Below are 27,623 nucleotides of genomic sequence, written 5' to 3'. Positions count from 1 at the left end.
CACGATAACCCGCCGAGCTCGAACGCGACAACAGTGTACGTTTCTCTGTATAAGTACACTTACCATCACTTTTCGTTTCGCTCGCGGCCCCCTTTAACATTCTAACAGAGAACCAGTTAGAGGAGATTCGTCCGACCTGAGCGATCAATTTGAATCGCTCGACGACACGCGTTCAACGCCGCGGCGGCGTGTACGTACACAAAATCTACGTTTACACGATACGTACACACGTTTTCTTGTACAGCCTGTCCGACATCAAGCTCAACCTCGAACAGTCGACCAGCGTTGTTCGAAGCTGAGTCTTGAACATCTCCGTTTCTCGATCTATCCGGACGATAAGATTGATAACGACGATAAGAGGGGAAACGTTGGGTGGCCAACCCGATTCTATTCTACGGTCTTTGTCTGTTTTGTATTACCCGTTTCTTTTTAATTTAACAATCGTAAGACTCTAAGTGATTGATTGGTTCACGCTAGTTGGTCTCGTTATAGTTTTCCCTTTCAGCGATTCCATGTCCTTTCCTTCGTTTTTCAAATCGCTGCGCCGGAAGTCCACCGAGCTTCGGTTTGAATATTCGCGGCGGAACATGTTCGGCCCATAAATAGACGAGTAATAATAACATCCAGCGAGTAGACAGATAAACGCGTTCGAAAAAATGTTGGTCTTCCGTCGAATCAGTCGGTCACGATGACAACCGTTTCTCTATTGTCTTATCTTTCTAGAAGCGTTGTCGTTAAGACTTCCTTCTCGATCAAATTCTCGCACTCTCTAGCCAGCGAACTCGAACGGAGAAACAAACCACGGATATCATTTCGTTCCTTCGAAGTTACTTCCGATACCTGTTCGGTCGTTGTACCGCGACCAATTAGTCCCTGTCTCGCGGAATTAAGCTAAATGAACGTGGTATTGTATTTCGTACCCGGTCTGCTCGGGCCGGTGTTCAACTGAACGTTGAATGGTTCGCACGCGAGACGGAACTGGCAACTCGAACGAGACTCCGCCGTTTTAAAGGCGACGTCCGACAACGAAACTGTTGCGGGTCCGTTCGTGGGGTGGAGGAGAGACGAGTGAAGAATGTTTCGAAACAGGAACGCGTGACATTGTCGCTCTAGTAGCCCGATGAATCTGAATAATACTCGTACGTGTACAATGGTCACGGGAGGTTCATCTACTCTTTACTCTACCGGTTGCAATCAGTCCTGAAAGGAGAATCTTCGGGTAGCCGCCGTCTATTCCATCGTCGACGATGCAGAACCTCAAAGGTGCCGTTCCTCAAATCTGGAACCGGACGACGTGGTCGGATCCCGTCTTGTAGACACCAACTATACCGAACAACCGACTCGTTCAGCTAAATCGGACCAAGGAGGAACGACGAACTCTATTTAATCACGGACGAAGACGAACAGGTTGTAATGATTCCAACGATTCTCCTCGGCGTCGGTGCCAGGCTTCGGTTGTTCCGAATTGCCGCCAGCCGTGCCGGAACCGCAGCTACCGACCAGCTTGAACCCTTGCTCCTGGAGCATGTCGAAAGCCTGCTCGATGGAGCTGTGCTTCAGGAAGAACCTGGACGTGTAACGATCCGAAGTCTCGTGGTCGGGATCCCGGCTCTCGTTCAACGTCTCCCCGAACACGTCCCTGCAGAGTGTCACGCGGCCGCACACAAGGATTCGCGACAGCTTCCTGAACTTGACATCCGCCAGACCTTCGCGGCCGAACGCGAAACTGCCGCGGTAGCCGACGGTGATGCACCCGGTCAATCTTTTGCCCGACGTGCTGGAAAACTTGTTCTCCTGAATGGCACGCTCCAACCCGGGCAGACCGTAGAAGTTCGCCTCCTGCTTCAGTCTCTCCTTCTCTCGAAATCCTTCGGGCAAGACCAACGCCTGATTGCGCAGGAAATCAAGAACGTAACGGAAGAGCACCCCATCCCGGTCCAGGAAATATCTACCCTTGGCGTCCTTCTCTACCGGCACTTTTCCAGAAAACAAAGCGGCTAGATGAGAGTTACTCTCCCGGGTGAGGGTGGTCAGCGTGGTGGTGTAAAATATACCGCCCACGTTCAGTTCCACCACGCCTGGCACCGCTTCCTGTTGCTGATCCGACTGCTGTTGATCCACCATGCTTTATTTCTGTTCTCGACTGGTCTCGTGTAATTCGCGGCGCGATTCCTTGTCAACGACAAGCGTGTGCGGAGCCGACTAGAACGAAGCGTGCAGTCCTCGGATTGATTGTGAGGCTGGGAGCCGAACGGTGAGCGAGGAGGTGCGACAGAGAGAAAGATAAAGAAGGAGAGGGAGAGAAGAAGAAAAAGGGACAACAATCGTGTGGCCACCACTCTCTGTCTCTCTCTCTCTCTCTCTCTGTGTTTATTCTCGCTTGCGCGACGATGGATCGGCTGTTTCACCCCGGCGAAGGTAACACTTCCGAAACACAGAGCACACGGTACGCTGGCTGAGCCGGAGGGTCGCGTGAACAATGAGAATAGGGATGCACGGGTCGGTGACCGAGGACAGCTGAGGGCTGAGACGAGGTGGTTGGACACCAAGGATGGATCTGACCCCGAAAGTCTGCTCTCTCGGGTCCAGGAACGAGAAAGACTGACGACGAGAGACTGCGCCTACGGTCGGTCGAGGAAGGCCGAGCTTAGCTCGGCTTCGTCGCTACGCTTCCTCTCCTAGGCACTTCGCGCGCGCGGCAGGACGCACCACTCGTGTGTATGTTGCGAGGGCCGATACGCTGGCGCAGAACGCGCGCCGAGAACGCGCGCCGATCCTCGAACCAGAGGCAACCAGAGGGAACGCGCGCACACCACCCCCTCGTCATTCGATCACATTGCACGCGGAGGCCCGTCCGCGTGCTCGCCGATACGAATTTCTCCCTTTCCTTTCGGTCACGTTAATTGATTACTCTCAAATTCCATCGACTGATCTCTTTGAGTCCACGCTCCGCTGACTACCCATCGAATGCGCCCCAACAACGCTCCTGATCGAACCGAACCCGCCGACAAAGAAACGGTTCCGCTACTCTGATCCGATTACCCCTCACGAGTGTTACCGTGTACTTCCTATCTTGCCACGCAACTGCGCATCGTTTTCACGGCCTCCGCTAATTGACACCGCTCTTAGCCCTGTTGCTCTCCAACCTTCGTCCTCGCCGCGATAACGAATCATCTGGCCGCACGTACTTTCGAATTCCTCATTTCCTACACGCAAATAACTGTCAAATCATTGAAGTTTGCCGGTACTCTCTCATTTGAATTCCATGTGTACGTATAGGGTAGTTGTTCGAGTAGTCGGCCATTTAACCCCTCAAGTAATCTTGAGCTGTTTGTAAATAGTAGCTTTTTGTTTTGAAAATATATGAATTTCATTTATTACATTTTTTATAATATTTCTAGGTATTAAAAAGCTCGCGTGCGTTACGCGAGCCTGTGTCTGTCACTTAAGGGGGCCGGCATGGTTTGAAAACCATATACGTATGCAAGGGTCAAAATCTAGACAAACTGCCGCCTCAATATTGCAATGAGCAGTTTAGAAGTGGTCAATTGTGTTTCCTAACAGTCCAACCTACGTCTGTATAGAGCCCAAATTGCGAATTTCTACCTCATCCTGGAGTAATTTGTAATATTCCGCAGAAAATTCGAATTCTGAAGCAAGTATGACGTCACAAGATGGCTGCCGCTGAGAGATTCTCTTAATTCCGAGAGATTTAGTGTTCGTATCGAAAAAAAAAGACTCAATACAGACGTAGCAAAGACATGTACAATTAATTAATGCATTTTTAATTAATTACTTACTTATTTAAGACATAAAATGTCTAGAAAAAAGGCATAGCGTAGGATAGCGTGACAGTCAAGGCCAAATGTCTGCCGGCCCCCTTAAGGGGATAAGGCCAGTAGTCAGACGTCATGCGACGCTATTTTCTAAATGTTGTGCATGACGAAATGAAGCTATTCATTCGAAGTGAGGAATAGGTTATTATTAATACAGTATTCTCGAAATGTTTTATACGAGGTCCTGAAGCTGTATATTGGGAGCGAGGTATAGGCTAACCGTGCTCATTCGAGCTTGTAGGAGATTATTATTATGGTAGACGTCTCTTATCTGTTATTTTCGAGAAAGCTGGTTCGAATGTCCGAAATGGAAACGTATGATTCACATTTGATGATCGAACGTAATATTCGATTGATATGCGACAAAGCTGTATCCGTGCAATAGTATAATTGTGGGGGCATACGCGTCACCCCACCAGCCTAACTCCTACCATGCGATCAGCTGGTTTCGCGAATGGCCGAAGCAGCGCGCCGATCAGTCGAACTTGGTTCGTGAATTGGATGGCATGCGATGGCCGCTGTTAACAACGTGAAATTGTTGCGACCGTTTTTCATTGCGTATCACGACCCAGTACGTTGTTCGATTACCTTTCGGCTAGAAGGAATACAGTCGCGAGACAGAGACCAATGTCAATGAGTAATACTTGTGGTGTTCCCTCGCAGATCAACGCATGTGAACAACTCAGCCTCTCATCGTCCGTCGGAAACTGGGACGGCAATTCCGCGGGATAAACCATTTCTCCAGTAACAATTTGGGTCCATACAAGTGTTGTTCCGAAACGGGAGTTGTACGAAATGACAGAGCCGCGCAAACGAAATTTACGGGAAGAGTCGAAAGGGAACATCCTCAGGAACCATTCGTGGAGCAATGGACCTGACAGCGAGGATGAATTGAACGGTGAAAATGAACTGCTCAACGAGAACGTAGCTAGCCCAAGGTTCGTATATAGTTTCTTCGCGCTGCGTGTTTCCATGTCTCCTGGTGATCGGAGTTCTCGTTAAAATCATTGTGTTCCAGTCTTCTCGCGTTAATCTCTGCGTGATCTTTAATCAATAATGGGCGTTTATGTGACTTTTGGTTTCTTCTGGTTTTCATCACTGGTTTTTCTTTGTCACTTGGTTCGTCATTGGTTTGCAATGGGCTATAGCACTCGATATCATATCTTCGGAGATATGTTATTTAACTATGTAGATGTCATCAGAATACTAGTTACCCCAGAAAATTATTTATTGTCTACTGGGAGAGCTTGTGCTGTGCAGACTTGTATCAAACTAGTATTCTCTTTCTATATTGGTACGTTAAACAAATGTTATCGCGCTACTATCACGAACAAGGTAAATGGTATTCTTAATTCTTCCGATGTAACATTACCAATTTATCTGTACCATACAAGCAATTATGTCCTTTGAAAAGAAAACTGTTGTCGTTAGTGATCTTAGTCAGTAATAGCTCTATATAAAAATATAAAAACCAAATGCTCTCATAATTTATATTGAAATATTTTTTCTGTTACAGTCACCACCGATCAATTATAAGAGATCCACCAACTTGTAACATGACATCATTCGCGGAAGAAAAGATGCGAAGAAAATTAAAGTTTTTCTTTATGAACCCTATTGAAAAGTGGCAAGCGAAACGCCGTTTCCCATACAAATTTATTGTCCAAGTGGTGAAGATTATATTGGTCACCATACAGCTGTGTCTATTTGCCCATAGTAATTACATGCATGTGAATTATGCCTGGGATAATCGAATAGCTTTCTCACATTTATTCCTTAGAGGATGGGACGCTATGCAAGAGGTTATTATTATATATTTATTCAATGCGCTTACCATGCACACAGAAATTAAATATATTTAGGATTGATTATTTCTGCTTTCAGGTACCAGCTTACCCACCGGCAACAGGTCCATTTGCAATCTACAAACAAGAGGACTTCTATAGTACAATTAATTATGCTTTAGATGGTTACTTTAATCTTAGTAATGCAATTGGATCTTATTCGTATACGGCAGAAGATAACTCGGTAGTGCCAGCTGTTCTATGTTTATTTCATTACAAAGAAGGTATTATATTTGGTTTTAACGAAAGTTATGTATTTGACAAAGAAGTCGTAGAAACGTGCCTCAATGTAACTGATCAAGTTTACAAGGAATACAGTACGTCGAAGCACCTATTGTCGCAACAAAATATAAATGTAAATTTCTCAGCCCTTGTTAAGGCTCACTTAACATTTGCATTAAAAACAGTCAATTTAAAAGCTGCTGGACCAATGACGCCACCAGATTGTTATCAATTTAACATTGCAATTATTTTGGACAATCGTGATTTTGATGGGCAAATGTTGCTCTCGCTAGATACAGTACCAAAGAGATTGCAATGCAAAGGCGATACGCGGTACATCACTGATAGCCGTATCGAGGCAGCTTTAAGGACAATACTCAATTTGCTAGTGATTCTCATTTGTACTGTGTCTCTTGTGTTATGTTCAAGAGCTATATACAGAGCGCAACTGTTGAAATTCGAAACCATGAATTTCTTTAATAAAACATATGGCAGTGTATTGAGTCTCGAAGGACGATTAGAATTTTTAAATTTATGGTACGTAATGATCATTGTGAATGATCTATTGATTATCATTGGCTCGGCTGTGAAGGAACAGATCGAACGGAAACAGTTCAGCAGAGATAATTGGGACGTATGTAGTATATTCCTAGGGACAGGTAATTTGCTTGTTTGGTTCGGCGTACTGCGTTACCTCGGTTTCTTTAAAACGTACAACGTTGTTATTTTAACATTGAAAAAGGCTGCCCCAAAAGTGGCAAGATTTTTGCTTTGCGCAATTCTTATTTACGCTGGCTTCACGTTCGCTGGCTGGTTGATTTTAGGACCGTATCACATGAAATTTCGATCACTCGCCACAACGTCTGAATGCTTATTTGCGCTTATAAATGGCGATGACATGTTCGCCACATTTACCATAACAAAGTTCAAATCGCCAATGCTGTGGTGGTATTCTAGGATCTATTTATACACGTTTATTTCATTGTACATTTATGTGGTGTTAAGTTTATTCATTTCTGTGATAATGGATGCCTATGACACAATCAAGGTTTATTATCGTGACGGGTTTCCGAAAAACGATTTGCAAACGTTCATAGCAGCGTGTACAGACGAAGCGTCTAGCGGTCTTTATAGGGACGACACTGAAAGAAATGATCTGACAGAGCTCCTCGATCGCTTTTGTTGTTGTCGGAAAAGGCCCTTTTACGGGTCGTTTCCAGGATCAAACTCAGAACTTCCAACAAAGTCGGAACAAACGTGTGGAGGAGCAATCTGTATATAGTGCAATACTGGACAATAATATATTAATTAAACATTACGGCTCCATGGCAGATATTCGGCATTACCACAACAATATTGTCGCCTAAAATATTTTTTACCAAATTATACTGCATTTATTCAAACACTTCAACTACCTCCTTTCAGGTGCCATTTATGTATTTTATGTTTATTGCGTAGCATAAATGTTAACGCCGCTAAACTTCTGTTTGTTTTTATTTTACATCGTAAAATTGAATGTTTCGTTTAACATTATAATATTTAGAATAATGAAAACTATAGGAATGTTTTTATAAATGCAGTATGATTTGTAAAGTATTAAATGTTATTGTATATAATTGTAGGTATAATTGTTTCTGCCCAGTAGTTTACCACGAACATTTACATGTATAAGCAAAATTGCAACGTGTCGGAGTCAGAATGATTGATGTATGATGCACAGTTTTGTACATACACGATAAACTGTATGTAATATTAACTATTAATTTTTAACAAAACAATTAATTCAAGATGTCATTCGTTGTAAGTAGGATTAATGTTTTTATTAGAAATCGAGCAATACATAAATAATCTCAAGAAATAGTGAACTACAGAAACTGTCAAACCTGCAACTTATATTTGTGGCATTTACATACATAATATATAATAATTTTATTGTGTCATTTCATACAGTGTGTGTTGTACATGGCATCTTAGTATTTTATTTGAGACAAGCGAGCACAATGGAAAAAAAGTGTTATATCTAAAGAAATATATTTATAATATTTACAATGAAGTACAATAAAATTGTAACATTTTTTTCAACTACTATTATATCTTTTTCCTTGTCGAATATACAACCATATTGTCCAAACTCTCTAAAAGTCATTTGAGAAACAATGAGTCATACATCTGCAATGCACATGTGCATTCACGAATGCAACCATTGACGCACGCACATACTTACAAAATGAAACCTTATAACCTAGCAGAGAAATGTAGCTTGCAAACGATTCGACAACTATATAAAAAATTATGGCGTGATTCTCTATTGAAATAAGAACAAAAAAGAAAGGATTCTAGGATTGGTTAATGTAATGCTTATTAATTAATTTTTTATAACAAGGAAAATACAGCTACTTGCACGCTATCTTTATTAAGAAGGAAGAAAATATCATGATCGCATTTTACAATAAACCATATATACGCATATATGGTTTCCTGTATTTCAAATACTAGTGTGTCGTTTGCCAATTCAAAACTGATATTCATTTCTTTGTTTGCACTTGTATGAATTTAATACATATGCAGAGTGCACTGACCCAAGAAGTGAACAGAGGTAGTCACTGACCGTACCTACATACATACATACACACACGATTCACTGTTTACATTCAATTGTAAACTCCGAACTGTCAAGGTGAAGCGCGCCGTTAACACTCGTTGCTGTGCACCACGGACTGTCATCGATCGAGCGGAAATTAAACTATTTACATTCGAAATTTTTATTAAATCAAGTGCCTTGAATCAATCGAGAACAGTGTCGTTATTAGAAAAATAATTATCGAAGTTTTATTGCACGAAAATGTCGAGGGCAGGTCATACGATCACATCGGGAATGAACAAAAGCGAGCAAGAACTTTCGTTCTCAAATAAAGAAGCGTCTGCCAGTGAGCACAGCATCTCAAGTATAGTTTCAAGTATTTCCACGTCTCAGGATGAAAACTTTCGTGTGTCAAAACATGCGGAAAATAGTCTCAGAGTCATGGAAAAGTATTTGCATAAACAACAATTTACAGATGTCACATTAATTGCAGGTAAGCAGTAACTGTAGCGGAATTCCTTTGTTCTTAAACGAAATTTATAATTTGAGTATAAGTTACTTCTATCGACATTTCTTTGGAGAAAATGTTACAAATTATGAAAATAATGTGTGAAATACATCTGCTTGTTTGTCATTTGCTTAGGAAACAGACGTTTCCCAGTGCATCGCTTAGTTCTTAGTGCAGGTTCGGAATACTTTGCTGCCATGTTTACTAGTTCTCTCCGAGAATCAGGTCAGAACGAAGTAGAATTAATGGAGGTAGATGGGGATGCGCTGTGGGCTTTGGTCTGTTATTGCTACACTGGTAAGTATTTGTAAGAAGTCGACTTATATACACTTAATCTATAAATATTGCAGAATTGATGTAGTATTTTTGAATGCAGGTTGTATAGAAATAAGAGAGGATAGCGTAGAAACTCTTTTAGCAACGGCGTGTCTACTACAGCTCAATCCGGTTGTTAAGGCCTGCTGCCAATTTCTTAGGAAACAACTCCATCCCAGTAATTGTCTAGGAATAAGAGTGTTCGCAGATACACAGGGTTGTCCAGATTTATTAGAATATGCACATGCGTACACAACTAAGCACTTTATGGAAGTTACTAAGAATCAAGAGTTTTTTTTACTATCTGCTAATGAAGTTGCCAAATTATTAGAATCAGAAGATCTCAATGTTCCTTCTGAAGAAACAATTTTTCATGTAAGACATAAAGAATGATTTCATTTTATTAAACTGAAAGCTTAAGGTGATAGAAAAACTATTACTGTTACTATTAACTTCAGGCACTTATGACTTGGTTGGAGTATGATCCAGAAAATAGACAGAAAGAAGCAAGCAGACTATTAAGTCTTGTAAAGCTACCTCTCTTGTCCCCTGCGGTGAGTTAAATATTGTTACTCATTCATAAAAATCATGTAGATTGTAGATTTGTGTAGACTTTGTTGAATTCGTGCAGTTTATAGCAGACAATATTGAGAGCAATGAAATGTTCAAAGATCAAAGAGTAGCACAGGAACTAGTCATGGAAGCATTGAAATATCATCTTCTGCCTGAGCGTAGGCCATTACTTCAATCAGGACGTACAAAGCCTAGGAAAGCCACTGTCGGTCATATGCTAGCTGTTGGAGGAATGGATGCTAATAAGGGTAATTTTCAAAAAATAGTAAGAACATGATTATTTTTTTAACTGATCATTATTGCTCCTCAGGTGCTACTTCTATAGATGCATTTTCCTTGCGTGATAATGCTTGGAAACCAATAGCTGCTATGAGTGGTAGGAGACTTCAATTTGGTGCTGCTATCGTGGATAAAAAATTAATTGTTGCTGGTGGAAGGGATGGATTAAAAACATTGAATACAGTAGAATGTTTTGACTTTTCCACTTTTATATGGAATACATTGTCTTCCATGAATGTACATCGTCATGGATTAGGTGTAGCCGTATTAGGTGGACCTTTGTACGCTGTCGGTGGTCATGATGGTTGGAGTTTCCTTGACACGGTGGAAAGATGGGACCCATCTACACGACAATGGAGTTCAGTTTCTCCTATGTCGATACAAAGATCTACAGTTGGTGTGGCTGTATTAAACGATAAGTAAGATTTTAAATGTGTAAATACATGCACAATCAATTACATGTAATAACTACTCTTACAAGTTTCCTGGCAATTTGTTCGTATACGAGATTTGAATTATTAATACTTCACAATAGAATTAGAAATGATTTGAAATTTTCACCATAAAATGAAACCGTAGGATATGATTGTTAGTCTACCACTAACTACATGCTCGTACTTTTCAGATTATATGCTGTAGGTGGAAGGGATATAAGTTCATGTTTAAATACTGTAGAATGTTATGATCCTCATACAAATAAATGGACTCCTTGTGCTCCAATGTCAAAACGGAGAGGTGGAGTCGGAGTAGGGGTAGTAAATGGATGTTTATATGCATTAGGTGGCCATGATGCACCTGCCACTAATCCTAATGCCAGCAGATTTAATTGCGTCGAAAGGTTCGCATATTCATAGAAATCGCCAATGAATCAATTATGTCGTAAACATTAATATCTATATAAATATTTTATGATGTTTGACAATAATTAGGTACGATCCTAAATCGAATACGTGGACCATGGTAGCGCCAATGAGTGTCCCGAGGGACGCAATTGGCGTTTGTGTACTTGGCGATAGACTTATGGCAGTGGGGGGCTATGATGGTCAACAATATCTTACCCTTGTTGAGGCATACGACCCACATCGAAATGAATGGGAATCTGTAAGTTCACATAAAGTAACATTTAACTTTAAAGTATTCGAAAAATATTAGAGTATGTATTAAAAAAAATTTCATTTTAAGGTTGCTCCTTTAAAAGCTGGCCGAGCAGGTCCACCATGTGTTGTTGTAAAGAATTTACCTCGTTTTGGACTTGATTAGTGATTTGAAGACAGCTATATCATACATATAAATCTGTTTCGAAATTATTCTAATTTTTGTACGTAGATAGTAATATATGTATTAAGTTTGTGTGTACTGCCGCAAGTTTGTATATATTTATATTTACACTTTTTCTATGAACATATTGAAGTATTATGCATTTGAGAATGGGGCAACTGTAGAGTAGCATGCTATAATCTTAAGGACTTTTTAATAAAAGCTTTCTATTATATTTTTTACTCGCATTTTTGTACAGATGACAAAACATCTTTATGAACTCATGATAGGCGGGTATGTGTGTGATGATGGAACAATCAGTGTATATAAGAACGAATTTATTTCTCTCAATGAGATACTGTTTTTATTTATACATGTATCCATATATATTTTGTGAACATACCTTTTTTAAATAAATAAAATGATCATTTTTAACTACCTCACTGAGTGTTGATTTATCGTATTAACAAATTTTACCCATTTCACTTTTTCATTTGCTCTAACAAGCAGGAAAAGTTCTAAAACATATATTAATAATGCAAATTAGAAATAACGTTCTGTAATTTATATAATTTATTTTAAATAAATGAATATTTACCGTGGAAACTCCGATGCAGATTCTGTAAATTTATGTCTAACCATAAAAGTAGCAATTGCCTCTGCCACTTTATCTGGAACATCTTCGTGCACAGCATGCCCACATGCCGGTAATACTTGCATTTGAAATTTGCCTAATAGAGAAAATCGTAATTTTGTAGAGGTGTGCGAGAATTCGAAAATGTCGGATCGGGAGGGGTCGAGAATTTTATTCGGAATCGGGACGAGTTTTCGAATACATCGGGATTCCTGAGAATATTCGGGATTATTGTTAGGAATCCTGATGTATTTGATAGTCCCAAAATTTTCGAGAACCCGACACTGAATCCGATGCCTTACCAACCCGACTCGACCATTAAGTACCCGACATTTTCGGGCTCTCACACACTTCTATAATTCTGATATATTTTATGTGTATAACTTACGAATAATAAAGTTTACATTTACTCTACCTTGCATCTGACCAACAGTAAGTTCTCGATCTAATCTATCGACACCAGCCAAAAGTAGTACTTTTGGAACTGGTACATTTAAAAATGCAGTTGATAATCCTTTAAACCAACCAGACCAATGCTGTTCAGTTTTTGATAAGTCTATTCTCCAAACATATTTTTTAGTGGGATGGGTACTGGTGGTCTGGGATGGTGGTGGCATATTTACAGGTTCTTCCTCTTGAATAATGTCTTCTCGTGGAATCGTTGTCTCTATATTACACTCGCATGACGATTGAGATACTAAACCAATATCGTGTGTAGCTAATTTATTAGTTTCGATGCTAAAACATATAACAAAATATGACAATTAAATTATAAAGAAAGTAACTTGTATAGCATTGGTACAATTTATATGTGTAAACTCACTTTTTTATTTGTCCAGGAACTGATACCTTAGCTGATTGTACATTACGGATTTGGCCACTTCGTACACTAAAATGTGGATAATTAGAAATATTCTTCTATAACCTTGGGTTTGATTATACAACACAAATATGTAACATATTAAAAAGGTAAATAACATTTTAGTTTGCAGAGAATCAGCCAAAAATGCCTTCCTTCTGAAAAATGTGCTCAGAATAGCAAATTTTGTTAACTATCAAAAGTGAGATGGTAGAAGAGAATCTACATCATTGTAGCGTTTCCTTTTTCAGTAAAATATAAAGTACTTACCACCATTCCACAGCTTGAGGTATAGAACTAAAACTAGCTGGTCGAGATCTTAAAAAGCTTTGCATAGATGTCAATGCATCCATAGCTGTTCCCTCGACAACATCAATAACTCCTAAACCGCATAGATTTGGAATTAACGGAGCAGCTCTGACAGCTACTGCACCACCCATACTATGACCCACAAGTACTATAGAACTATCTTCTGTTGTCGATGCCTTTATAACTTCAGCAACATCTCTAATCATTGAATGAAAATATCAAAATAAGTTTAAGGTCTCAATATAGTTCCAATTACGCTACTTCAAATAATTCCAGTTAAAATATCTTTTAAACTAATGATTTCTATATATTAATAGGCTACTAACAGGCTAATACTTTTTGAAACAGAATTATATGCTAGATTTTAATTTCAAAAAGCAGATAATCATTTGTGCTGTGGTCAAAGTGGTTCCAGTTATATGCTCCACCCTGTATAACACAAATTATGATGTTTAAACAGCGAAACGTTTTACTCACTCTGCTAAAGTTTCTCCAGACAAATCTTCTTCATTATCTGTGTGCGAGTCTCCGTGTCCTCTAAGATCAATTGCCATAACTTTACATACTATCATGGTCATAATCGATTTCTAAAATGTTCAAAATACATAAGCTTTCCTGGATTCAATACACAAAATAATTGCTACTTACAGTGAATTCTGCCCATGTTAATGCACTGTAGCCGCCTCCATGTAACAATACTAATGTTGGTCCTTCTGTCCCCTTGGTATAAATATGAAATGTACCAGTTTTTATTGTCACATCTTCGGAATGATCAAAATAAGGAGTCCATTGAACAGGCTCATAATCCCTCTTACGCTGAAATCCTTTTGACTTGCTAACCCTGTAAATTAGAAAATTGAAAACAGTGAATGACTAATCAGCATTAATATTTTATGTGAAATATACATTCAAACAATCCTATCATCGTGCCACACAGAAAAGAAGCTTAGAATGATTAAGATTTCAGTTATGAACATAAATCTTTCTGATCTATAACACACTAACCTAGAGCCGATTCCAAAATTTACACCCGTAGGTGGTAGTTTTGATTTCAAAATCGACTTTTGGAGGGAAGACATGTTAGTATTTAACAGGCGCCTCTGCTCTTATAATAATACTATTTTCGATCACTGTTGTTTTTACTGATTTCATAAACACATTACAAAACTGTTATATAGCTGCTCTAACCACGTACATATGAAACAATACCAAAATACGTTCTGACAGTTTTATGCCGTTACTACTGCGATCACTTTGCCTATCCTTGATACGGAATGTTTCAGGGAATTTATGGCTATTGCAGCGTCTCCTTACATTTTTACCGTGCCAATTTGCTGAAGTTATCTGATGCTGGTATTGGAAATTTACAGTTACTTTTTCCTGATCGCAAATTCAAGCCACAGAAATCTACAACAGTAACACATAGTTTAATAAAGTGAAATTGTTCTAACAACGCAAGGCAGCTTATTAGCCAATCAAATAATACAAATATTTTTATTTTGAAAATTTGACTATCCGCAGAGAGTGGGCCCAACGGGTTCAAAACCGGTCGGTAAATGCGCCTTTGGAAATAATGATGTGGAACTATCATTGATCTGAAATACCAACATCGCTAAAAGTTCCGCGCTCTCTATCTATGTAAATAGTTTTGCGATCCTGAGGCCTTTTTATACTCCATTTGTCAAACTTCATCAGACGCGATCCAACGCGATCGCATGCAATCGCATTTTCCGAAGTGCGTTTTCCTATGCGTGTCTGGACGCATGCGTCTGCGTCTAGGCGCGTGCGTTCAAACGCATTTTTATCATAAATTTGTACATTATAAAAATGTATTTATTTCAAATTTGTTTAAATAATAAATGACAATATATAAATACTTAAATATAAGGCCGAACACAATACAGAATGACAGAACCGAAACCGGAACCGAAATCCTTAAACGAAATCCAGAACCGAAAAATAGTAATTATAGAACCGAAATAATATCGGTTCTCCAGAACCATAACCGATATAAGCCGAACCGATATTCTCATAACAGTTACAACATCATTTCTTTAGAACTATTTCAATCAGAACCGATATATAAAAGTTTGAAACAGTTATTTTCAGAACCATTTCAGTCCCTGGTTGACAATAATTTAAATAAGCCAGCTTAGCTTGTAGGGTCTGGCTTTCAATTCAGTAACGATTATTACAGTGTCATAAACCTTTAGATATGACACAGGCCACAGGTAGCTTCGTCAGGTACGGGACTACCCCTGGAGTCAGTGAATCTTGAGGTCTCTTTATTGGGGTTAGTTTCGGCTAATATGTTATGCGTAATACAAGGGAGATTTGTTTTTCCCAGCTTACCGGTGAATAGCGGCCGATCGGTCGTTACACTTACCTGAATCACAGTGATGCCGAAGCGGCACAAAATCCAGTTTATAAATTTTAAGTTTATTCATTTTAGATTCTTATTTAAAAAAATTATTTTTGTATTGCCTAACAGTGAGCCAAAGTCCGATTTAAAAAAAATTTTGCGGAGATATTATTGCACATAACTTAAACTATTAACAGCCATTATAATCGTTGTTTTATATTCGATAATTTATAGATTTAGGAAAAATAAATGTAATTACTAATCTCATTTTAATCAGAAAAATCTCGCAAATATGTTGGTGAAAGTTCTGTACAAAAGGAATAAAAAATAAAAAACTTTCCTATTTGTATTGAAAATTGTAATCCATACTTTTAAATTTGTCCAGGACAGAAAAATACATTGCATATACCGTTTATTTATATACCTCGTTTATGATAGAAACTTTAACTTTTAAATTATAATAAAATTATAAATATAAAGAATATAATATAAAGAGGTGGCAATTATTGTAGCCTTTATTACTGAAATATAACATGACAATTATCGTATGATATCAGACAAAAAAGTTCATATCGACTTCAAATGAAAAAACTGTCTTTGTCTTCATACCAAACACACTGCACAACCTGTGTGAATTGAAAAGGGAGAGGTACATAGTTGTATGTATTTTTTAATTAGTTCGAATAATACGAACGAAATGCTTCATATGTATATTTTTTGAAATGATGAGAAACAATTCTCGAAAAATTTGACTGCGAGACAACAGCAACATCAACCACAATGTATAATCAGAGATAATGAAAGCACGTAGTCATGAGCTACATACTGTCGAGAAAATTAACATTGAATTTTCTGGCACTCTACCGTGCGTTTTGCGTAACTAGAAAAAACGAATCAATATTCAAATACAACACTTTGTTACATGTTTTATTCAAAATAAAAAACTAACAAACGTAAAACCATATGTTATAAATATTAGTCTTACAATCCTAAATGTTTAATATGACAAGAAAATTATTCTAAAATGCGTAAAGCTTACAGAGAAACTTCATTAGTTTTATATTTCACCGCAAGGTGGCAAACGCGTCGTTCTTTGTATGCCGTTCTGACTATGCCATTGTTCATGCACACTGAGCTAAGAGCTGGCTGAGCCGTCAGGGGACGCCATATTTATACTGTCGGTGGTGCGGTGCGGGTCTACGTGTGTCCATTATTTTCAAGTAATAACGTTTAACTATTTATTTACATGGTAGAACGCGATATGAAGTGTTTCGGGTGTGAAGTGTCATATGATTAACGTTATGGAAGATCTGTGCTCGTTGGTAGTACACAAAATAATCGTGTAGACGCGAACAATCTATGACTTACGAACCGTCGTTTTTCGGAGTTCTTTTGCTACCTCGTAAATTGTTTACCAAGTTGTTCACGCTGCTTTACGACTAAACAAAGTCCTCAAAACGTGCTATTTGCGTTAGGAATACAATTTCCTTTTCAGGAACCTTCCGCGACCTTTGGATGGACGTAATGCATCTTTGTTACAACAATTTGCGTGTTTTATAACCTGACAACACGTACGAAGTTTCTCTGTCTTTATCATGTCACTGCATCTTTGACAAAGTATTAAGCGGTAAGGACTTAACAACAACAAGATCGTCACGATTTCACGTACTTTTTTCCCCCGGTTGCACATGCTGTACAAGAAAATTCCGCGTTTAAGATATTCTCAACAATGCTGCATAGTTTGTAAACTATCAAATACTACTGTGGAATCAACGTATCACTTTTATCTGCTTTATCATTCTCTTTTACGCTCTACTTGTTTCCTTGATATAATAACATTCTCCTATATTTGAATTTTTGTTTTCCTAATACATATTGCAATAGTATTGCAATAGTTTATTGCACCCTATTATTTTTATAGGCATTGTTTAAGTGAAACAGTTTCTTTTCTCTGTTTGTTTCTTTTTCTATAGAGTTTTCTATAATTGTTATATTTATTTATCTTACAAATGTGTTTAGAAAAGTTTGTCCAAAGCTAGTAATGAAAGTTTAATTAACAAAAATGATATTTTTAGCATTGTTAATTATTTATTTAAAACTACTTTGTATTATGGAAATATATTTGTATAAATTTGTATTAAATATTCTATCAACCACTCAATTATAAAAATTTTGTTTTGTTATTTAGTTGGTAGTAATACTAAAATATAGTTCATTGTTTGCATAATCTGGTAACAATAATATCAATTTGATATGATCATAAGTAAACATAACAATTTCTTATATTTCAGATCTGAAATAAAGTTAATGAATTTCAAAATGTGGTCATCACAAGGTACTAATTCGAACTCAAAGTCTTCTTCGAATGAAGGAAATCTACGCACATTGGGTATGACATCTGCTATCAGTATAGCAGAACCAAAGCCCAGTGATCTTTCTAGGACAAATGAATTAAAGGAAGCATTAAAACCTTATAATGTATTTGAATCGGAAGAGGAGTTGAATCATAGAATGGAAATTTTAAGGTACTTTGTGTTTATAGTAGTTTCATTTTATTTTTTATACAATAGATATTATTGAAATGTGATATTAATTATTATTTCGTATTATTCAGCAAATTAAATGCACTGGTGAAGCAATGGATAAGGGACACAAGCATCGCCAGAAACATGCCATCCAATGTTGCCGAGAAAGTTGGTGGTAAAATATATACTTTTGGTTCATATAGGTTAGGGGTACATCACAAAGGTGCTGATATAGATGCGCTATGTGTTGTACCACGTCACATCTATAGGTCGGATTATTTTTCATCATTCTTTGAGTTACTGAAAATGCAAGAAGAAGTTACAGATTTAAGGGTGCGTATTTTAACCAATCTTGTACTGTAGTAATAATTAATTGCCCATTTAATATCAACTTCTTTCCCAATTTGCATTTGCACAGTAAGTATAGCAATCTATACTTAGATTATTCATTAGTTTACATTTTATGTAAGGTTCAATGTGAATATATAATTCATGAGTCTAATGTGAAACACCAGTTAATTTCAATAAAAGATTGTGTAGTTAATACATTATATTTTTTAATATATTTCAGGCAGTAGAAGAGGCGTTTGTACCAGTTATAAAAATGAACTTCGATGGTATAGAAATCGATATGCTATTTGCAAAATTAGCTCTTAAAGAAATTCCTGATTCAATGGTTGGTAAAATTCTTTGCGATTAATTATATGAATTTATAATTTGTGTGCGCTACTTACGAATCTAATACATTTGTTTTCGTATACAGGACCTTAGGGATGATATGCTTTTGAAAAACCTTGATCAGAAATGTGTCAGAAGTCTTAATGGTTGCAGAGTAACAGACGAAATACTGCGTTTAGTACCTAATATAGAAAATTTTAGGTTGGCACTTAGAGCTATTAAATTATGGGCAAAACGTAAGATTATTGTTCATTTTATTTTTATAGTTGAAATTTTGCTTTGTCTAACTGTATCTTCCCTGTTCGTAGGACATGGCATATACAGTAATGTGCTGGGATACCTAGGAGGTGTGTCGTGGGCAATGTTGGTTGCAAGAACATGTCAACTTTATCCCAATGCTGTTGCAGCAACACTAATAGAAAAATTTTTCCTTGTATTTTCTCAATGGAAATGGCCACAACCAGTTCTTTTAAAACCACCAGACAATGTTAATTTGGGGTTTCCAGTTTGGGATCCAAGGGTAAGAATTTTTATTATATTCGTTAACGTCAATCATGTTTCATAGTGCAAGAAATACCTTACACTGAAACTCTTTTCCTTGCATAGGTAAATATATCCGATAGGTATCATTTGATGCCAATTATCACACCAGCATATCCCCAACAAAATTCCACTTTCAACGTATCAGTTTCAACAAGAACTATCATGCAAGAAGCATTCGAAACAGGATTGTCCATAACAGAAGAAATTATCATGGGGAAAGCAACGTGGGACAAGTTATTCGAACCTCCGAACTTCTTTGGAAAATACAAGCATTATATTGTATTGTTGGCGAGAAGTCTAACCGCAGAAGATCAACTTGAATGGTGTGGGCTTGTCGAGTCAAAAATACGGCACTTGATAGGTAAAATATTGAATACGACAATACATATTCTATTGAATTTGATCAGTATATGCAAATTTGTTTGCGACTGCACGGAGAAGGAACATTATTTTATGTTACATGCAAGACATTACTTAAAAACGTGAATAAAAGATAAACGGTGGTACTGAAAAGTCATTACAGTACCATAATACTGCATTTTTTGCTCGTCTTTGAATTATATAACACTTTGAAGATTTATCAATCGTATTAAAATTTTTAGAAACTATCGCTAACGAAGCATCACCCGGCCTTGATGTTAGTTATCACATTATGTTCCGTTTGTTCCAGTTAAATGACGTAGATTAAAACAGGTTATCTTTTCTATTGAAATATCAGTTTAAAAAGGAAAGTTATTCTCAGGTCTTCCGATAAACATATGCATCTTTCGCAGGAGTAAGCGGCAGTTGTAAATCAGTGAATTGTACGAACTTCTGTCTTAATCTGTGTCTTTTCGATTCATCAAATTTGAATTTGATATACTAATTTGTTCATACTTGCAATGCTAATAATCCACGGATGCCAAAATGGCAAAATCCTAACTCTTTAAAACAGGTACACTGGAAAGGAATCAACACATTACATTGGCACATGTAAACCCGGAGGCATTTCCACCGTTAGAACCAGAACCGGAGGGCCACTGCTCCATGTGGTTTATCGGCTTACTGTTCGCCAAAAGCGAAAACTTAAATATTGATCTGACTTACGATATCAAATCCTTTGTCGATTCAAGTAAGAACATTTCGATATATATTTCACACAAGGGGACAGCGCGGTTCCAGAAATTGTTTTTCAGCCAGTACTGAAAAATCCTAATGGCTTTCCGTCTAGCGGGCCTTTGTCTTTCATGAAAAGGGAGTTTAAAAAGCCATTAGGGTGTTTCAGTACTGGATATATACTACAAAGTCTATATGGTCTTGTCCAAAAAGAGATTTCTGGAATCGTGCGGTCTTCTTATCAGATCTCCTTATCGAATAAATTGAATAACCAACTGTGTATAAAATTTCAGTTCAGAGACAAGCAGAACAGTTGAAGATGTTGAAGGAAGGTATGTGGATAGAAGCCAAGCACGTGAAGAAGAAGGACCTACACAATTACGTTGCACCTAGTTTGATCAAACGAGAAAGAAAGGTATACAGACCGTTCAATTTAATTTTTGACAATTCAAATGCTTTTCGCGTTGTGGTATACGATTTTAAAATAATCATTGATTATCATTTAATTTCGTCAAATAGGTTTCTAGCAGTGTACACAAGAATGGTAACATTGCTGGTAATGGAAATACTGGCAGCATCTCACCGCGAAACCCAGGAGACGCAGCGAGTAGGAAGAGATTGTCGGATCCGAACCAGGACGCATGTTCCAAGAAACGGAAGGTTAACGATAACGACCAGCAAGTTACACAGGTACAGACAACAAACACATTATTTCCGACGCACAGTGGTCCACATGGCCGATTTAACTGGCCAAAAGTCAATCTCTAAAATTTTGCACAAGTTAAAAGATTTTAGGTATTGTTTCTCACGTAAAAAGAATCTTTTACCTTATGCAAAATTATTTTTGTCTAGCTAGTCACCTATTTGAACCACAGTGCGACGCTCTAGCATCAAATACTTTGGATAAACGTAAACGATGCATATTTATGTTTACACAGGGAGAAGATGGATCGTTAGTGGTTCAATCTTGTGGAGAAGATAGCAATTCCGGATTTAGCCTGGATGAATACAAACAAACACTGACAACTGCTAAGGATGTAAGACATTGTACATATAATGAACAATAAATCAGCATAGAACAGAATTAGGTAACTACATATAACAATAGAGTGTAGTAAGTGAATATAGGATTTTAACATAATTTGGTGTCAGGAAGAGGTAAAAAGCGGGGAGATTTCTGTAGTTTTCGCAACGTACGATCATCTTCTTTCTCTTTGATGTATACCTGATTGAAGTCTTCTACCTGATTGAAGTTTTTCTTGTCGACGGCTAGTTTCTATACTGAGAAATGTTCGTGATGTTTCAGGATGGACCTACTGGTGCATCTACAGTAGCGCAGGAGGGATACGTTTGCACTTGACCACTGCAGGATTACTACCTCAAGTCGATCGACAGATGCTCCACCGGGCCATCTAGACTGTAATCACATCTTACGCAACCATCCACTGCCCACTGTAAGTCCCCCGTTTCGTAAAAACAAAGCAACGCGATGTGTTGGAGAGACTACCCGTTGGAATCAATCGGTGCACGGCTGTGCGACAGACGTTCTGATTTTAATACTACTGAACAACATCGACAGTCAATGGGAACAATTATGCCACGAATCAATGATTGTGCCAGTGTCTGTGATGTTACCTTTTATTACGAGCCGCGCAGCCGCGATATCTGGCTAATCTTAACGGAACGATTAAAAGTAACACGAAACTTAAACATCCATCACTATCTGTAAGGTTAATAATTTTAGTTTTATATTTCATTTTGTACATATTGCTTATACGATAAGTTTTACTCAACGAAGTTATGAGAAAAGAAACGAAAAGAGATAGGAAGACACGGGGAGACGAGTCTAAAAAAGAATTCGCATCACTGCGCCGTTCCGGGAATACGGGCAACGACGATTGCATTAGAGTCTTGTATTAGGATTTTCAACTAAAAGGAACACACACACAAAAAAAGGGGAGAAAAAGAAAAATGATACGGTGGAACGTATTCTTGTATAAAAAAAAAACCGCATTTCTTTAATGCATAAGTAGATAAAGTATAAAAAAAAAACTGGGGTTAAGTATGCTAAGTTGTAAATAATTCGTGCGCAACGTTACTCGCGCGTCGGTGTAAAATACATGAGAGCGGTTTGCCTTTGAGTTATTTTTGAGAAATTGTGTAACGGTAACATGATGGTACGTTTTACTTGCTTCAGTTGTTTAGTACATATTTATAACATTACTTAAATATTATTTATAACGTCTCCGCTGAACGAATTGCTAGAATAACGTCTATTAAGTGGAGCTCAATTCAAGATGCATATGCTATTGTTATACTTAAGCTGCTTACTTTTTTTTTTCTTTTAGTTTTTTTTCTTTTTGTATCGTATCCTTAACCAGTCAGGTAATGAATGAGAATCACCGGCACTGGCATAAGACATCCAATGTTTCATTTACAAAACGAAGGAAACAAGTAGCGTCGAATAGCGATCGCTGCTAGCAAAACGTGTTCCCACATTTGTCGATGAAACATTTCCTGATCGAGCCATTGACTATGTTTGTTGACGATCGTATTACGTAAAATGAGTTATATCGTATTGCAGTCGCTTTTTAGTTTTTATTCACAGAAGAACGTTATAGCTTTAACGATGCAACAAGGGACTGGCATCTGGATTATTCAAACCATCCGTTGTCACCTGTTGGTGAGTGATTTCAGGTGTTCGACTGCCTTCCAGCCTCCCCCATCATCCTCAGTTACATAGTACTCTCTCCCATCTACTCCTAATTCCAGCTTTCTCGTCTTACCGATCCATTTTTTCTCTCCTTCTATTGAATCACCCTTTGTGTTAAAGGCATGTCGGTCCATCGAATGTCTCGAGGTATTTGATGTTCACTTTTTAACACAAATATTGAAGCAAGTAGTGCACAATGTTTCGATGACTCTCTCACGGTGCGCACGCCTCAAACGGCCAAGAATCATTCAAACATTGTGCATCATAACGTGAAACTTAAGTATTTGCAGGGTAGACGCCGCGAATTCGAATAGTGTATACGAACATGGTTTCTGTTTTTCTTTTTTGTACATGTACAAAAGCATTGAAACTCCCATACATACGCGAGAAGCACATGATCTTAAATTGTATAGTTCTCTTTCTACGGCATGCATCGAAATAATGATCATTATTTGACGCGCTGTATACTGTATACACTTCGAGCACAGGTGTATGCCACGAGCCTTAACATTCCGAATCGTTCAACTGTTGTGGTTTGTGTTTACGGTGTTGAACTTCGATTTTGATGACTCTTTTACCAGAACATGATCAATGCAATCTATAAGTAAAACTAAAAGAAATGTTATGTAGACGTAGGCTCGTAAATACTGTAGTTATAACAAAAATATGAAATAATCAACCGGCTACGGTAAGGAAACAGATTAGATTTAGCTAATCTATTGTTTGCAGTGGCTATGTGTACTAGTTATGCTCATGTAGTATTAATAGTGACAAACATTAGTCATATAAGATGGGCAACAGTCTAATAGCTAATCAGTTTCCACATTGTTTCATGTTTTTATTACAAGTTTACTGTAATTACGTGCCCATTGTTTCCTTATAGAAACAATACAAGATATAGAAACAATTATAGTTGAGAGAGTAAAAACTCTGAATATGTTTGGACTATTCTAAGAAAGTATTTGCCAAAATTAATCTTTTACAAATCTGATTACACAGCTAATTCCAAGTAATGGATTTTTTCTTTTCGTCTTCTATAGGAACATGAGTTTCATAAAAATTGGAGTATCCTACTCAAGGGCGCATATCACACGTTTGAACTTTCGTACCAGAAGACTTAAGGCTTGTCACAATACTCTGCGAATACTATAGGAGCCCCTTTTCGATGGTTAGGGACCATTTCGTTGTACATAACATGTAATCTTGGGATAGTAGTTTCTTTTGTTTCAGAGCTCGATTTGTTGATAGCGTCGGTGTAATAATTTTTACTTGGCGTTTGCAGTAACGTATACATAATGCATTGTATAATCAAGAAAGGTCTGTCAGTAAACGATTTCTTCGCGTTATGGTTTACTGTGCTCCTCGTGCAACATTCTGTTATTTTGTAAGAGTATCAGCAAAACGTTGAACCTCAACCTCGCGACCGCACACATTAAGATCACTTTTCTTTTCGAATTTAGGTGAATATTCTTGTCGTAAAAATGGCGTTTCTTCAAGGCCCGAATAAATAAGTTTACTCTGCAATGGAAGTCGGTGATTCAATATCTCTCTTGAGAATATATTAATTATTCTCTGCTCGAGTCAAATTGTTTCGGTTGTGCTCATCGTTTGTACAACCCATAAATCAAGATTCACTTTTCCAGATCTTAATTATAAGCATCTCCTTTGTATCTATAGAAAAACTTTACTTTAACGTTTGCCTTGCGTTACACGGGTTTAATTTTGAAAATTTGTATCGGTGGTGACATTTGTCTAGGTAACTACGAAAAGCGATCTATTATTTGTGCAATACGCAACACTGTAGATTACAAAACGACATTCAATTTGGGAAAATAAACTTTGACGAAATTTTCAAATTGAACATAATTTTAATTCAGTTTTTCGAATCGAAACTTTTTCGTTTGATGTCGGTCAAGGTGTAAACACGAGGTGGGAAATCAAGCAAACATTTTTTACTTAATTTACCTGGTAAATACGACGTACGACCTTCCGACGTATTATTAATGAAAAATTCTAATCTCACAAAGAACATTTCTTAATTTACGTACACGTACTATCTCGTAGCTTATATTCATCGAAGGCTCTATAAATTATGTGTACACGAGACTTTCGTATTATTAATATCGTAGTCTTTAATATTATATTCTCTTATGATTTACTTTTTATTATAATTATAATAATCACTATTATCGTTGATATCCGATTCATTATTACTATTATTTAATTTTCTACTATTGCAATAGCATGTGCAAAGATTAAGATTCGATTAATCATCACGACAGAGTAATCGAAAGATACGTGGTGGTTCATGCGCACGCACACACACGTACACGCGTACACATAGTACAGGCGGACATGCATGTTTACACATATACATGTACAGGAAGTATACAATAAACAGTGAACATCAAGATTATCCTCGTGTATAAAATACCACGTTCTTTCATTAACTAAATGAAAATCCCCCTTCCCCTCGAAATTAACAAAACACAGTAAGAAACGAGATCGTGCGCTTGAACTTTATATATATATATATATATATATATATATATATGTTGATCGCGTATGTAACATCCGGCAGACATGTCTATAGCACACTTTTTGTTTCCTCGATCCATCCTCGGGAACCTCGCACCGTTTCTGCCGTCGGTGCGTGGTTCCCGAGCCGTCGAAAAAGACAAAAAGAAAAACAATAACTATTGACAAAACGGTGAATATCGTCCGTGATATATCCTCTTGTACAATAAAACAGAAAAAAACCGAGAGAAAATAGACGAAAAAGAGGTAATAACAAAGCATGCGAATAAAACGAAAACTGAAAAAGCTCGTACACAACAACAACAAAAAAAAAAAAAATAGAAGAAACGGTGCTGAAAGCAAGGCTGAATAATAATCTCTACAGTCGCGTGGTTTCTCGAGAAAGTGTAGAATTCCGACATTTTTCGCCGTTCGAAGAGATCGATCGATCGTCCAGGATCATCCTCGTCGGACGTTGTTCCGTATTACATACACTCTGCTACAATGATCTCCGTAACGTACACGGAGTAACATATACATACTTACACATTTTCACACAGACCCACACAAACACACAACACATACGTAAACGTGCACACACCACACCGCGTAATTCATGTACGAAAGTCGGGGTACACAATTGCGAGGCACGATTTTATATTGGAAGTAAACGCGAATGCATCCGAGGGCTGAGTGTAACATGTGAAAGTGAGTCATTTGTCTGAATGATGAATAAAAACGCATCGAATACATTACCATGTGTTTATGTGCTTGCACAGCGTCGAGTGTCGCGATACACCGGTTCCGTGCGTGCGATGCAACGGTATGGAGTTCTAGATGTGATTCGAAATCATTGTAGTTCAGAAAAGACAACGATTAACTGTTCAGTACACGGGTCAGAAGTATCGACTTTGTTCATTTATATTTTCTGTAAAAATTCAGAGCTTTGTCGTAGGTATCCCGGTTGTTCTTATTGTTTTGTAAAACTGCTGCAACCGAAGCGAAAATTCGTTGAGGAGTTTGCAACCTCGACCAGTGTGCTGGAAGGTTAATCATGACAAAAACGTTAAATCAGTTCGAAAAATTCGTATAAAATTCGTACAAGATACAATGTTTACTCGATATATGTCCAAAATACGGGTCTAGCCAGGGACATATATCGGCTAGGAGATGCTATCTTTTGATCCACGCCGAAGATCTGGGACTCTTATCAGCTAGGCATTTGAGACATATATAGAGTAAACACTGTAATCCGGTATATTAACCCCCTGACGTACAAAGACGTCTCGAATACGTAATTCTTATAGCACATTGTATTAAAATATCGCGTAACATTAACAGCAAATATTACCAGCAACGTGTCTAATACGAATATTCACTAATTAAGTTTCCCGAATGATAAGTTCACCATTTCGTAATAGTATTTTCGGTGACATCGAGTTTCGCTTAATTTTCGTACGTCAAGGGGTTAATTGTGCGGTACCGGTGTACACTAATGGAAAGTTGAAGAATCACATCTAGAGACTGACTCCATACCATCGTGCATTGGTATCTAATGTCTCGCGATTCTAATTGTCCTGTAACTCGTACGAAAATTTGAACGATGGCGTCGACGAGACTCGGCGAATCTCGCGCTGTTAATCAAGTTCCTGCCACCGGAAGTAAATATATTGTTGTAGGCTTCCGTCGGGGCGCAGGATCACGTCGCGGGGGTGTATCGCGAAGTATCTGTTAAAAGGTCGAAGGACATTCGCGGGGGTCGAGGTCGTTGCAAAGAGATAACGACGGCAGAGTCCAGTGTGCTTCGATGTGGCAATACGGGCGATTATTTACCGGGAAGCACGAACTCGATGCATAATTTGTATGCCCGGCAGCTGTACACTCTGTATCTTTCTTGAATAAACCGAAATAAATTCTTTTAATTCCTTCAGCCACATGCACGGTGGCCGGCGACTATCCGGCAAGATGGCGCA

The 27,623-nt window shown here is 38.0% G+C and overlaps 5 protein-coding genes across 6 annotated transcripts; 3 read left to right on the top strand and 2 right to left on the bottom strand.

Annotated features, from left to right (window-relative positions):
* Window positions 1–423: 423 nt before the first annotated feature.
* Window positions 424–2,139, bottom strand: Ktl (BTB/POZ domain-containing protein Ktl). The gene has a single exon (XM_076801826.1). It carries the CDS (start codon window positions 2,122–2,124, stop codon window positions 1,384–1,386), a length of 741 nt encoding a protein of 246 aa, XP_076657941.1. The 5' UTR covers window positions 2,125–2,139; the 3' UTR covers window positions 424–1,383.
* A 2,146-nt stretch (window positions 2,140–4,285) lies between these two features.
* Window positions 4,286–7,980, top strand: LOC143361905 (mucolipin-3). Its single transcript, XM_076801607.1, has 4 exons — window positions 4,286–4,407; window positions 4,500–4,774; window positions 5,353–5,638; window positions 5,721–7,980. Exons 2-4 carry the CDS (start codon window positions 4,632–4,634, stop codon window positions 7,182–7,184), a joined length of 1,893 nt encoding a protein of 630 aa, XP_076657722.1. The 5' UTR covers window positions 4,286–4,407; window positions 4,500–4,631; the 3' UTR covers window positions 7,185–7,980.
* A 364-nt stretch (window positions 7,981–8,344) lies between these two features.
* Window positions 8,345–11,429, top strand: LOC143361928 (kelch-like protein 5). The gene is made up of 9 exons (XM_076801643.1): window positions 8,345–8,976; window positions 9,127–9,288; window positions 9,368–9,681; window positions 9,765–9,860; window positions 9,938–10,127; window positions 10,190–10,577; window positions 10,784–10,996; window positions 11,088–11,259; window positions 11,341–11,429. The coding sequence occupies exons 1-9, from the start codon at window positions 8,745–8,747 to the stop codon at window positions 11,416–11,418; spliced, it is 1,845 nt and encodes a 614-aa protein (XP_076657758.1). The 5' UTR covers window positions 8,345–8,744; the 3' UTR covers window positions 11,419–11,429.
* A 316-nt stretch (window positions 11,430–11,745) lies between these two features.
* On the bottom strand, window positions 11,746–14,690 carry LOC143361929 (protein phosphatase methylesterase 1). The gene is made up of 8 exons (XM_076801644.1): window positions 14,223–14,690; window positions 13,866–14,058; window positions 13,695–13,804; window positions 13,179–13,415; window positions 12,873–12,938; window positions 12,465–12,787; window positions 12,014–12,146; window positions 11,746–11,933 (listed from the first exon to the last, which is right to left on the bottom strand). The coding sequence occupies exons 1-8, from the start codon at window positions 14,294–14,296 to the stop codon at window positions 11,915–11,917; spliced, it is 1,155 nt and encodes a 384-aa protein (XP_076657759.1). The 5' UTR covers window positions 14,297–14,690; the 3' UTR covers window positions 11,746–11,914.
* Window positions 14,691–16,751: 2,061 nt separating this feature from the next.
* Hrg (poly(A) polymerase hiiragi) lies at window positions 16,752–27,584 on the top strand. Of its 2 annotated transcripts, none has more exons than XM_076802394.1 (12): window positions 16,752–17,206; window positions 17,871–18,104; window positions 18,194–18,437; window positions 18,676–18,780; window positions 18,868–19,018; window positions 19,091–19,302; window positions 19,389–19,686; window positions 20,260–20,436; window positions 20,714–20,835; window positions 20,940–21,110; window positions 21,359–21,457; window positions 21,727–27,584. In XM_076802394.1, exons 2-12 carry the CDS (start codon window positions 17,887–17,889, stop codon window positions 21,778–21,780), a joined length of 1,851 nt encoding a protein of 616 aa, XP_076658509.1. In that variant the 5' UTR covers window positions 16,752–17,206; window positions 17,871–17,886; the 3' UTR covers window positions 21,781–27,584. The 2 variants fall into 2 exon arrangements, with proteins under 2 accessions (XP_076658509.1, XP_076658510.1); XM_076802395.1 differs by having other exon boundaries at window positions 21,359–21,508.
* Window positions 27,585–27,623: the final 39 nt, after the last annotated feature.

Source organism: Halictus rubicundus, chromosome 16 (assembly GCF_050948215.1).
Source record: "Halictus rubicundus isolate RS-2024b chromosome 16, iyHalRubi1_principal, whole genome shotgun sequence".
NCBI classification, from domain to species: Eukaryota; Metazoa; Arthropoda; class Insecta; order Hymenoptera; family Halictidae; genus Halictus; species Halictus rubicundus.
The sequence above is the reverse complement of the archived record's forward strand: the minus strand, read 5'-3'. Positions and strand labels throughout refer to the sequence as shown.